At 37.5% G+C, this 13,184-nt stretch overlaps 1 protein-coding gene across 1 annotated transcript in view; it reads left to right on the top strand.

Annotated features, from left to right (window-relative positions):
* MTMR8 (myotubularin related protein 8) overlaps positions 1 to 13,184 on the top strand; it is a 73,148-nt gene that overhangs the window by 8,398 nt on the left and 51,566 nt on the right. Inside the window, exon 2 of the mRNA XM_037046000.1 lies at positions 9,790 to 9,912. Coding sequence (XP_036901895.1) covers positions 9,790 to 9,912 — 123 coding nt within the window. The remainder of the gene's footprint in view (positions 1 to 9,789; positions 9,913 to 13,184) is intronic.

The raw sequence follows: 13,184 nt of genomic DNA, 5'->3' as shown, positions 1-13,184 counted from the left end.
AGTGCAAAACTAACAAAGCAATTGGGTGTCCTGCTTGGAAATTAGAGTCTGTATAATACCTAGCAGTGGTCAATCTCCCCTCCCTGCCTCCCTCTTTTCTTTCCTTCCTTTCTTCCTTCCTAATACTCCCCTTCTTCTCCTCTTCTTCCTTTCCTCCTTTCTTTCTTCCCTCCTGTTCTCTGTCATTTCTCTCCTTTTTTCTTCATGTTCTTTCTCTTTCTTCCTTCCCTTTTCTCCCCTGCCCTGTCTCCTTCCCTCTTTCTCTCCCTGTCTCTCCTACCTTCCCTCCCCTTTCCTTACCTCCCTTCATGTCTCTTATGTCTCTACCCTCATCCCTTCCTCTTTTTCTTTCTCTCACCCCATCTCTGCTCTACACACACACATATTCTATAGGACCCAGGTTTCTGTGAGATAAAAGCAGGTCTCCTATAAGGTCTCACCTGTAAATGGACACATGTTCCCTGCAGTGTGGAGCCCTAAGGAAGTACATATCAAATCTTTCAGTATCAACAGTCTCCACTCCAAAACTTCCTCCAGTACTACTTACTGTCCAAGATGAACACAACACTCTTCATACATGGACATTGCAGTCTTTTGTTAGGTAGTGTCCTGGGCTTTAGTAGAGCTTCCAAGTGGCCAGTGTTTCCCATTGAGCATCTCCTGCCATTCAAGTCTGCCTGCCCTGGGACAGGTGGGAGAGAGCTAAGGATGGTTTTTGGTTTTATATATTTTTATGGATGTTTTATAGTTTAAATTTCTACTACTCAACCTCTTGCCCATTCTTTTCCTGAATTGTGACTTTTCATGACAGTGAGTGAGCCTCTATTCCAACTGGCACTGATTTCTCCTATTAACTTAATCACAGTTCCTCTGGCAGTAGTGAGCATACTTTCGTTTAACTGTAGATTGGCTAATGAGATCATGTGCTTTTACCAAACTATTCTTATCAAGTTTGTATAGTCTTCTGCATTCAGATTAGCAAATGCCTACCTACAACTGCCCCATCAGGAAAGGAAATTGTATGCACTCATGTTTCTCTTGCAGCATTACTTGTAGCTTTTCCCACATACCTTTTTATGCCCCACCCCCACTCCTACTCTTCTACTTATTCTGTGCCTAAACATTACTGAGGATTCTTTTCCCCCCTCCTCTTTCTTAATCCATTTGGGATGCTGTAACAAAGTACCACAGACTGAGTGGCTGATAAACAACAAATGCATTTCCTACAGTTCTAGAGGCTGGAAGTCCAAGATTAGGATGGTAGCATGGCTGGGTTCTGATAAAGTCCCTTTCAAGGTTGCAAACTGTCAGCTACTCAGTCTTCACATTGTGGAAGGAGACAAGGAATCTCTCTGGAGCCTTTTTTTTAAGGGCACTAATTCTACTAATCCTATTTATGAGGGCTCTGCCCTCATAACCTAATCTCCTCCCCAAAGGTCCCACCTCCAAATACAGTAATATTGGGCATTAGGATTTTAGCATAAGACTTTTGTGGGGACACAAACATTCAGAGCATAGCAACTTTCTTCTCCATTTGGGGTTTTGACCTTAAAATGTCTCCTGGGTTTTAATAGGGTTTTTTCCCCCTTTATCTTACATTGGACCTGCTGAGTCTGGCTTTTTGTTTATTAACTCTACTCCTGCTCTGGCCTTAGCCTTCCACCTTACCTCCCTCCCTTCTACAATTGCATACTTCTTGCTCCCCTTCCTCCTCTTTCTCCAGCCACTGTGTAGCCTTCTGTATCTGTCCTTGTCGCAAGGGACTCTGCTGGAAATACATGCCTTCCTAGCCTGTACAGGAATATGTTAGGTTTTTTTTTGGGGGGGGGCGGAGTTTGGAAATGAGTATTTTTATTGCAGTTAAAAAATAACATTAAATTTATTATTCATTTTTAGGTGTACTATTCAGTAGTGTTAAATATATTCACATTATTGTGCAACATATCTCTAGAACTTTTCACCTTACAACACTGAAACTCTCTACTTACTAAACACTAATTTCCTCTCCCAGCACCCCTCCCCCTAGTCCTTAACAACCATCTTTCTACTTTCTGCTTATATAATTTTGACTACTTTAGATACTTCATACGAGTGGAATGATAAAGTATTTGTCCTCTTGTGACTGGCTTATTTCACTTAGCACAATATCCATGTGGCAGGATGTCCTTTTTAAAGGCTGAAAAGTATTTCATTGTGTATAAATACCACATTTTTTTATCCATTCATATGTGCAGGGACATTTGGGTTGCTTCCAGCTCTTGGCTATTGTGAATAATGATGCGGTGAACAAGGGTGTATGAATATCTCTTCAAGATCCTGCTTTGAATTATTTAGATATATATTCATAAGTGGAATGCTTGGTATATTTGGTAATTCTTTTTAAAAAAATTCCACCTTTGCTTTAGTTTCACTTACTTTTATTGCCTGTGCTTTTTGTGTCATTCACTTTGAAGAAATAATGACCAAATCCACTATCTTGAATCTCTTCCCCTGACCTTTATTGCAGGAATTACATAGCTTTTGGAATTACTTTTAGGTCTTTAATCCATTTTGAGTTAATTTTTGTACATTACATTAGGCAAGGGTCCAACTCCAGTACAGGTTTTTACAACCTTGGTTAGGTTTATTCCTAGGTATTTTATTCCTTTTGTAGCAAATGTGAATGGGATTGGTTTTTCTTAATTTCCCTTTCTGTTGGTTTGTTACTGGCATATAAAATGCAACTGATTTCTGGATATTAATTTTGTATCCTGCTACTTTGCTGAATACATTTATCATTTCTAGTAGTTTCTTGGTGAAATCTATGAGATTTTCTGTGTACAGTATCATGTCATCTGCAAATAAAGACGATTTTATTCTTCCTTTCCATTGTGGGTACCTTTTATTTCTTCTTGTCTGATTGCTATGGCTATGACTTCCAGTACTATGCTGAATAGGAGAGGTGAAAGCAGACATCCCTGTCTTGTTCCCAATCTTAAGGGAATGCTTGTAGTTTTTGCCTGTTGAGTATGATGCTGGCAGTAGGTTTATTATATTTGGCCTGTATTATGTTTAGGTATGTTCCTTCTAATCCCACTTTGCTGAGAGTTTTTATCATAAATCGGTGTTGGATTTTATCAGATGCTTTTTCTGCATCTATTGATATGATCATGTGATCATGTGGTTATAATCCTTCATTTTGTTTATGTGGTGAATCACACTTATTGATTTGTAAATGTTGTACCAACCTTGTATTCCCAGAATAAATCCCACTTGATAATGGCGTATGATCTTTTTGATGCATTGCTGTATTTGGTTTGCTAATATTTTGTTGAGGATTTTAGCGTCTTATATTCATCAGGGATATTGGCCTATAATTTTCTTTCTTTGTAATGTTTTTATCTGGTTTTGGAATTAGGATTATGCTGACCTCATAAAATGAGTTTGGGAGCCTTCCCTCCTGTTGAATTTTATGAAATAGTTTGAGAATGGGAGGTGTTAGATGTTCTCAGAATGTTTGGTAAAATTCCCCTGGGAAGCCATCTGGTCCAGGGCTTTTTTTATTTGTTTCTTTTACTGCTTCAGTTTCACTAGTTGTAATCTGTCTCTTCAGATTCTCTGATTCTTCACTATTAAATTTTGGAAGATTGCATATTTCTAGGAATTTATCCATTTTATCCGGTTTGTTAGCATATAATTGTTTGTAGTATTTTTTTAATAATCCATTGTATTTCTTTGGTGTCCATTGTTATTTCTCCTCTTTCACTTCTGATTGTATTTATTTGGGTCCTTTTTTGTTTTTCTTGATTAGTCTGGTTAAAGGTTCATCAATCTTCTCAAAGAACTAGCTCTTGGATTCATTGATCTTTTGTATCTTTTTTTAGACTCTTTTTTAAAATTTCTGCTCTGATCTTTATTATTTTCTTCCTTTGGCTCAGTTTGGGCTTTGTTCTCTTTCAAGTTCCTTTAAGTGTGAGGTTAGATTGTTTATTAGATCATTGTCTTATTTCTTTGAGATAGACCTGTAATGTTAAGAATTTCCCTCTAGCCCTGGCTGGTGTAGCTCAGTGGATTGAGCACGGGCCTGCGAACCAGAGGATCACTGTTTGATTCCCAGTCAGGGCACATGCCTGGGTTGCAGGCCAGTTCCCAGGGGGATGCATGAGAGGCAACCATACATTGATGTTTCTCCCCTTCTCTCCTTCCCTTGCCCTCTAAAGATAAAGAAAGAAAGAAAGAATTTCCCTCTAAGAGTGCTTTCCCTGTGTCCCACCGATTTTGGATTGTTGTGTCCTCATTTTAATTTGTTTTTAGGTATCTTTTGATTTCTTCCTTGATCTCCTCGTTGACCCACTCATTGTTTAATAACATGTTATTTAGTTTCCATGTCTTTATATGTTTTTCTGTGTTCTTTTTGTGATTGATTTCTAGTTTCATGGTATTGTGGTCTGAGAAGATGCTAGATATGATTTCAATCTTCCTAAATTTATTGAGACTTGTTTTGTGTCCTAACATGTGGTCTCTTCCTAGAAAATGTTCCATGTGCACTTGAAAAGTATGTATATTCTGCTGCTTTGGGATGAAATGTTACCTGAAGATATCAATTAAATCCACTTGATCTATTGTGTCATTTAAGGCTGCTGCTCCTTATTGATTTTTTGTCTGGAAGATCTATCCAATGAAGTAAAGGGGTGTTAAAATCCCCAGCTGTGACTATGTTTCTGTCGATTTCTCTCTTTATGCGCATCAAGATTTGCTTCACATATTTAGGTACCCCTATGTTGAATATGTAAATGTTGACTAGGGTTATATCCTCTTGTTGGATTGTTCCCTTTATCATTATGTAGTGCCCTTTGTCTCTTACTGTAGCCTTGGTTTTAAAGTCTATTCCGTCAGATGTTAAGTACTGCTGCCCCAGCTTTTCCCCCTTTCCATTTGCATGAAATATCGTTTTCCATCCCCTTACTTTTAATCTGTGTGTATCTTTGATCCGAAATAGGTCTCTTGGAGGCAGCATATAAAGACCCAGCATATATGGGTCTTTTTTTCTTATCCATTCATCTACCCCTATGTCTTTTGGTTGGAGCATTTAAGCCATTTATATTTAAAGTGATTGTTGATAGATGTGTATGTAGTGCCATTTTATTTTTAGACTATTTTCTTCCAGATTATAGGGGAAGGGAGGGAGAGAGGGAGAGAAACATCAATATGTGGTTGTCTCTCGCACGCCCCCTAGTGTGAAATTTGCACACATGCATGCAATTAGAGGGAAGACAGGATGAAGAGACCTAGAGAGAAGATGGCCATCCACAAGTGAAGGAGAGAGGCTAGGACAGATTCTTCCCTCATAGCCCCAGAAGGAACCAACCCTGTTGACACCTTGATTTAGTACTTTATCCTCCCAAACTGTAAGGCAATAAATTGCTGTTGTTTAAACTACCTAGTTTGTGATACTTTGTTACAGCAGCCCTAGCAAAATAATAGACTAATTTTTTGTTGATGATTTTGCCTATGTCTTCATGAGAGATATTGGTCTGTACTTTTTCCCCTTTTTATTGTTATTAGGTTATGAATATTTATCATAGTACCTATTCTCTTAATAATTTTTAGAGTATACAATACAGTCCTGATAATTATGGGTACAATGTTGTGCAGCAGAAATCTTTTCTGGTTTCTCTAGTAGGGTAATCCTGGCCTTACATAATGAGTTAGGAAGCATTCCCTCTGCTTCTGTGTTCTAGAGGAGATAGTAGAGAATTGGTATAGTTTCTTTTTTAAGTGTTCAGTAGATTTCACCAGTGAACGCATCTGGACCTGGTACTATGTTTTTTTGAATATTATTAACTATTCATTCAATTTCTTTAATAGATATAAGCCTAATCAGATTATCTATTTGTCCTGTGTGAGCTTTGGTAGAGGTATTGGTCCATTTTATCCAGGTTTTCAAATTTGTAGGTGTACTATTATTTATAATATGTATTTATTATCCTTTTAATGTCTGGTGGTGATGGCTCCTCTTTCATTTCTGATATTAGTATTTTGTGTTTTCTTTCTCTTTTTTTGTGTTGTTAGTTGACCTGGCTAGATATTTAACAATTTTACTGATCCTTGACTGAATTAACTAGCTTTTGGTTTCATTAATTTTTCTCTGTTGTTATTTCTCTATTTATTAGATTACTTTGTGCTCTGATTTTTATTCTTTCTTTTCTTCTTCTTACTTTGAATTTAATTTGCTCTTCTTTTTTCTAGTTTCCTAAGGTGGAAGCTTAGATTGCTGACTTTTAGATATTTCGATGTATTCAATGTTGTAAATTCCCCTCTAAGCATTGTTTTCACAAAAATTTTTATTTTCACTTATTTCACAATATTTAAAAAAAATTTTAAAAGATTTTATTTACTTATTTTTAGAGAGAGAGGGACAGAGAGAGGGAGAGAAATATCAGTGTATGGTTGCCTCTCATGTGCCCCATACCAAGGATCCGGCCTGCAATCCAAGCGTGTGCCCTGATTTGGAATCAAACCAGCGACCCTTTGGTTCACAGGCCAGTTCTCAATCCACTGAGCCACATCAGCCAGGCCTAAAATTTCTTTTGGAAGTTTTTCTTTGACCCATGTATTACTAAAAAGTGTGTTGTTTAATTTCCATGTATTTTGAGATTTTCCAGCTATCTTTCTGGAAGATAGTTTGTCTATTGTGTTCTGAGAGCATACTTTGTATGATTTCTATTCTTTGAAATATGTTAAGATGTATTATATGGCACAAAAGATGGTGTATCTTGGTGAATGTTCCATAGGAGAACTTGAGAAAAATGTATTCAGGCTATTATAGGATGAAGTATTCCACAGACATCAATTAGATGCAGTTGATTGATGGTGCTGTTCAGTTCAACTATGTGCTTAACGATTTCCTGCCTGCTGGATCTGTCAATAGAGAGGTGTTGAAACCTCCAGCTATAACAGGTGATTCATTTATTTCTCTTTGCACTTCTATCCATTTTACCTCATTAAAGTTTGTTGTATCATCTTGGAGAATTTTATGTAATGCCTCTCTTTATCCCTGATAATCTTACTTAATATAGCTACTTCAACTTTTAGTGTTAGCATGGCATATCTGTCTCCATCCCTTTACTGTTTTTTAGAAGATTTCATTTATTTATTTTCAGAGAGAGGGGAAGGCAGGGAGAAAGAGAGGAAGAGAAATATCGATGTGCGAGAGAAACATTGACCGGTTGCCTCTCGCACACCCCCAACTGGGGACCTAGCTCACAACACGGGCATGTGCCCTGACTGGAAATTGATCTGGCAACCTTTGAGTTCACAGGCTGGTGCTTAATCTACTGAGCCAGGGAACCCAGGGCTCCATCCCTTTACTTTTAATGCATATGTGTCTTGAAGTTTAAAGCAGTATTTTTAACTTTATTTTTGTATTTACACTATTACAGATGTCCCCTTATCCCCTGCTTTGCCTGCCTCCCCTACCCTTCGCCTTCTCCCCCTCTCAGTCATCACCACACTGTTATCTGTGTCTGTGGGTTACTTATGTTTATCTGTTCTTTGGCTAATCCCTTCACTTTCTTTCATCCAGTCTACCTCTCCTCCCACCCCTCTGGAACGGGTATCAATCTGTACCATGTATCTGAGCTTGTTTCTGTTTTGTTTTTCAGTTTTTGTTTATTAGATTCCACAAATAAGTGAGATCATATGGTATTTGTCTTTCACAGACTGGTTTATTTCACTTAACATACTAATCTCCATGCTGTTGCAAAGGGTAAGATTTTCTTCCTTTTTACAGCTGCAAAGTATTCCATTGTGTAAATGTACTGCAGCTTTTTTATCCATGCATCTACTGAAGGACACTTAGGCTGCTTCCAAATCTTGCCTATTGTAAATAACACTGCTATGAACACGGGGGTGCATAGGTTCTTTTGAGTTGGTGTTTCAGGATTCTTAGGATATATTGCCAGAAGTGAGATATCTGGGTCAAAAGTCAGTTCCATTTTTTAATTTTGGGGGCATCTGCATACTGTTTTCCATAGAGACTTCACTAATCTGCATTCCAACCAACAGTGTACTAGAGTTCCCTTTTTTCCACAACCTTGCCAGCACTTGTTTGTTGATTTGTTTATGATGGCCATTCTGACTAGTGTGAAGTGGTATCTCATTGTGGTTTTAATTTGCATTTCTCTGATGGCTGGTGATGCTGAGCAAATTTTCATGTCTATAGACCATCTCTATGTCCTCTTTGGAGAAATGTCTTTTCAGGTCCCTTGCATATATTTTAATTGGATTATTTGTCTTCCTGGTGTTGAATTATTTAAGTTCTTTATAAATTTAGGCTATTAACCCTTTATCAGATGCATCATTGACAAATATATTATCCCATACAGTGGGTTCCCTTTTTATTTTGTTGATGGTTTCTTTTGCTGTGCAGTAGCTTTTTAATTTGATATGATCCCATTTGTTTATTTTTTCCTTTGTTTCTCCTGCCCTAGGAAATATATTGGCAAAAATATTGCTTGAAGAGACATCTGAGATTTTACTGCTTATGTTTTCTTCTAGGATTTTTATGGTTTCACAGCTTACATTTAAGTCTTTTGTCTATTTTGAATTCATTTTTGTATATGGTATAATCAAAACAGCCTGGAACTGGCATGAGAACAGGAATATAAATCAGTGGAACAGAACAGAGAGCCCAGAAATAAACCCACACCTTTATGGTAAATATTTGACAAAGGAGGGAAGAGCATGCAGTGGAGTAGAAATAGTCTCTTCAATAAATTCTGTGGGGGGGCATTGAACAGGTACATGCAAAAAATGAAACTAGATCACCAATTTATACCATATACAAGAATATAGTGGGTTCATATAGACAATGTCAGATTGGGTCCTTTTTTTTTATACACACTAACAATCTTTTTTCTTTGGTATATTCAGAACATTGGCATTTAAAGTAATTTTTTAAAAGATTTTATTTATTTATTTTTAGACAGAGGGGGAGGGAGAGGGAAACATCAATGTGTGGTTGCCCCTTGCATGCCTCCTACTAGAGACCTGGCCTGCAACCCAGGCATGTGCCCTGACTGGGAATTGAACCAGTGACCCTTTGGTTCACAGGCCGGTGCTCGATCCACTGAGTTACACCAGCCAAGGTATGCACCTCTTTATTTTAAATGTATTTCTTTTAGACTGAATATTGTTGAGTCTTTTGTTTTAATCCAGTCTGTAAGTCTGTCTTTTAATTGGTAAGTTAATTCATGCACATATGTTGTAATCACTCTTACATTGGGATTTATTTCTGGCATTTCATTTTATACTTTTCATTTACGGCACTCTTTTTTGTTTTTGTTTTCCTTTCCTGCTTTCCATCGGATAGATCGAGTTTTCTCCTGCTTTATACAAAGTTATATATTATATTTTCTTGCCCTTTAGCTTAAGATCTAAACTGTTGTTATTTACCCCTATTGATAAACACATATAGTAACTGCAACTTCCTTCCAATGAGATAATTATCTCAATAGGCTCTATGTCTTGTTTATCTTCCACCCACACCTACCCCATCATGGTAACATCATGTAGAAGGTTAGTCCTTCCTATAAGCCATGTTTTCTTCTCACTTTTATAGTTTCTCCAGGGCTGATTTAGGAAAAAGAAACAGATCATATCAGTTTAACACCTTGGCAGGAACTAGAAGGCCTCAAAGAAGTTCTGTAGCAAATTAACAGCATTAATAAATGGCTTTGAATAATCTCATTTTAAGCCATCAACTCAACACTTGTAATTAATCAGTTTCCTCCCCACCCCCAATAACAGGTAGAAAATGTGACATTACTGGATCATTTTGCGGGTAAGACACTATCTAATGGGATTCTGTATCTTACTGCAACTCACCTGATCTATGTGGAGGCTTCTGGTGCACCACGGCAAGAAACATGGGTAAGTTCATGAGGTTTCAAAGGGTCTTGAAGAGTTGGGTGTATATACTTTCTAATATAGTAGTTTCTTAAAATTTCAAGTAATAAATTGCTGTAAAACCTTTTCTTCAAAGGACCTATTCTAGGGGTCTTTTCATAGCTTGAATTATATGACCTTTCACCCCTCAAGTTAACTTTAGTCATCTTAGTCATTTTCAACCACTTGGGAATTTTCCTCAATACTTTTAGGTAGAGAAGCCTCTGTTCCTTTTCTGATTCTCAACAATAAGCATCCTTATGAAGTAGAAGTAATTTAAAGCCCTACTACCCATAAAATGTGGTCCAACAACTAGCAGTATCTGTTTCACATGAGAGCTTATAAAAATACAGAATCTCAGGCCTAATATTTTGAAATTTCTAGAAAGCTCTCAGGTGATGCTGGTGGCCCATGGACTATACCTTGAGTATCAATGATTTAGACCATCTCTTTGACCTAAGACAGGGTGTGTGTTGTGTGTATGTTTCCCATTACAATTTTCAACAATATTTTCTTTAATTTTTTTCTTTAAAGATTTTATTTATTTATTTATCTTTAGAGGGGAAGGGAAGGAGAGAAGGAGAGAAACATCAATGTATGGTTGCCTCTCATGAGTCCCCTGCTGGGAACTGGCCCTCAACCCAGGCATGTGCCCTGACTGGGAATCGAACCAGGATCGTGTGGTTTGCAGGCCCACGCTCAATCCACTGAGCTACACCAGCCAGCGCTCAACAATATTTTCTAATTAGCTTAGTACCTCTTAATACCCATAGCTTAGTACATGGCTTTACACCTTCCCCATCCTAAAGTAGCATCATTTAATCTTAACTTAATCATTAGCCAGATTGATGCTTAGAAGTCTTTATAAGAAGTACAACATACTTCAGGTGTACAGCATAGCATAGTGATTAAGATCACAGGCTACAGAGGCAGTCTGTTCAGTGTGCAATCCCAGAATTAACATTTGCTACCATTATAATCTTGGGCTGATTTATTTAAGTTCTCTGTGTCTCACTTCCCTCATCTGTAAAATAATGATACTGATAATAACCTTGTTATGAGAATAAAAATGTTAATGTTTTAATCGCTTAAAACAGTGTCTGGCTCATGATAAATACTATTGACTAAGTATAAAATAAATTAAACCAAATTTACATAGGAAATAAGTACATCTGATGCTTGAACAGTGTTAGGGGGTACCAACCCCTATGCAATTGAAAATATTCATACAACTTTTGACTCCCCCAAAACTTAACTACAGTCATCCTTTCATATTAGAGGATGATCAGTTTCAGAATCCTCTACAGATACCAAAATCTAGCAAAGCATGCCATTTTTATGCATTGGACTTTATGCAAAGGACTTAAGCATACAGTTTGCTGTCTACACTCATGGATTTCCAACAACGGATTGAAAATACTGTTGTGGTTGAATCTGTGGATGTGAAACCTGTGGAAACACAGTACCAACTGTTTGTTTATTTTTTTAAAAAATCCACACATAAGAGGACCCTACCCAGTTCAAATCCATTGTTCAAGATTCAACTGTATTTTAATACCTCCTTTTTAAGACAACACGAACTTTCCCCGTCTGATATTGTACTTGCTCCCTTTGGTGTGATGAAAAGAATGCCAAAAGAGGAATCAGGAGACCTGGTTCTGCCTAGACTCAGCTATGCACTAACTGGCTATATGGCCTCAGGTAAGTGACTTGCTCTCTGGGCTTCAATTTTCTTATCTCTAAAATGAGGTGGTTAGATTATATAATTAGCAGGGATTCTTCCATTTCTAACAGTTCGGGAAGCATTTCTTTAGTCCTGTGCCATAAGCCTTTCCTCTTTCTACCTGCATTTATAGACAGCACACATTTCCCTAGATATGTTCCTATTGGGTATTATTTGAAACCCAGGGGGCTAGATCTGGATGGCAAAACTTATATTAATAATTTCTATATATCAAAGGAGGATTATTTACCCAATTAGTATTGTTACTGAAGTTCTTCTCAGCCTTCATCAGCTTCACTTTCCTCTTCTTCCCAATTCACCACTTTTTTGCCTGCTGCCCAAGCTTGGTGATCAGTACTGTACTACCCAAACATACATCTCACGTATTGATCAAGAGGGCTTTGATTTTCCTGAAATTTGATGTATTAATTCCTATTACATTGTCAGTAGTTTTTTTGACCCCTCTACAACTGCCATGGCAGGAACTGAGTTTGACAAAGCAATTAAGACAGAAATTAAGATGGAAAATCCCTGCTAGGAATATGTGAATGATCCCCATACCTGCCCCATTCTTAGATGATGGGTGTGATTGAAAGAGTTCCAGGAAGAGATAGCTTTTCCAAATGAATTAGGGCTGGGGCATGGCATGTGAAGAATGGAGGAAAAGAAAAGACAGTGATGATCAGAAGGCCATTCCTGCCACAGGGCAGGGGATCCAAAGAATGAAAAGATTACATTCAAGTTCTAGTTGCAAGAAATATTACAGACAGAGATAGGAGGAGAACATTAAAGGCTAAAATATAAAACTATGATTCCATGTTTTTTTAATCTATAAAGAAAGAATTGTATTATTTGGATACAATTCTTTTTTACCAGTTTACTTTTCATGCATTTTTTTTTTTTTTTGCTGGCATCAGCATGGCATGGAATGATGCAACTAAAGATTTAATCATCCTTCAAAAAGTCAGATTCCTGCCCTGGCTGGTGTAGCTCAGTGGATTGAGCTCAGGCCTGTGAACCAGAGGATCGCAGTTCGATTCCCAGTCAGGGCACATGCCTGGGTTGCAGGCCAGTTCCCAGCAGGGGACACACGAGAGGCAACCGTACATTGATATTTCTCTCCTTCTCTCCTTCCCTTACCCTCTAAGGATAAATAAATAAAATCTTTTAAAAAATCATATTCCTTAACCTGTACTCCCATGGGACACAACTTTATTAGCTATAGTATAGTGCTTATGTATAGTTCCTTTAGTAACTAGTCTTATAGTCTCTACTCATTTCCTAAGTTACATAGGTCAGCTTTTCCCCCATTTCAGCTTTGCTTTACTGTCACTAGAGTGTAAAATATGGGAGAGAAATTTTCTCCCTAATATTTCTAGTTAAATCCTAATTCCAGGACTAGAGTTTTTAGAATTCTTAGAGAAAGAACCCTGGACTTGGAATTAGACTGCCGTGATTCAAGTCCTGTTTGTGCACTTCTTGGTTGTGTGACCTCTGATGAGGAATTCACTTTTCAGAGCTTTGGTTTCCTCAT

Source organism: Sturnira hondurensis, unplaced genomic scaffold (assembly GCF_014824575.4).
Source record: "Sturnira hondurensis isolate 20B ecotype Veracruz unplaced genomic scaffold, ASM1482457v3 Scaffold0004711, whole genome shotgun sequence".
NCBI lineage: Eukaryota > Metazoa > Chordata > Mammalia > Chiroptera > Phyllostomidae > Sturnira > Sturnira hondurensis.
Note: the sequence above shows the minus strand (reverse complement) of the source record. Positions and strands in the feature narration are given on the sequence as shown.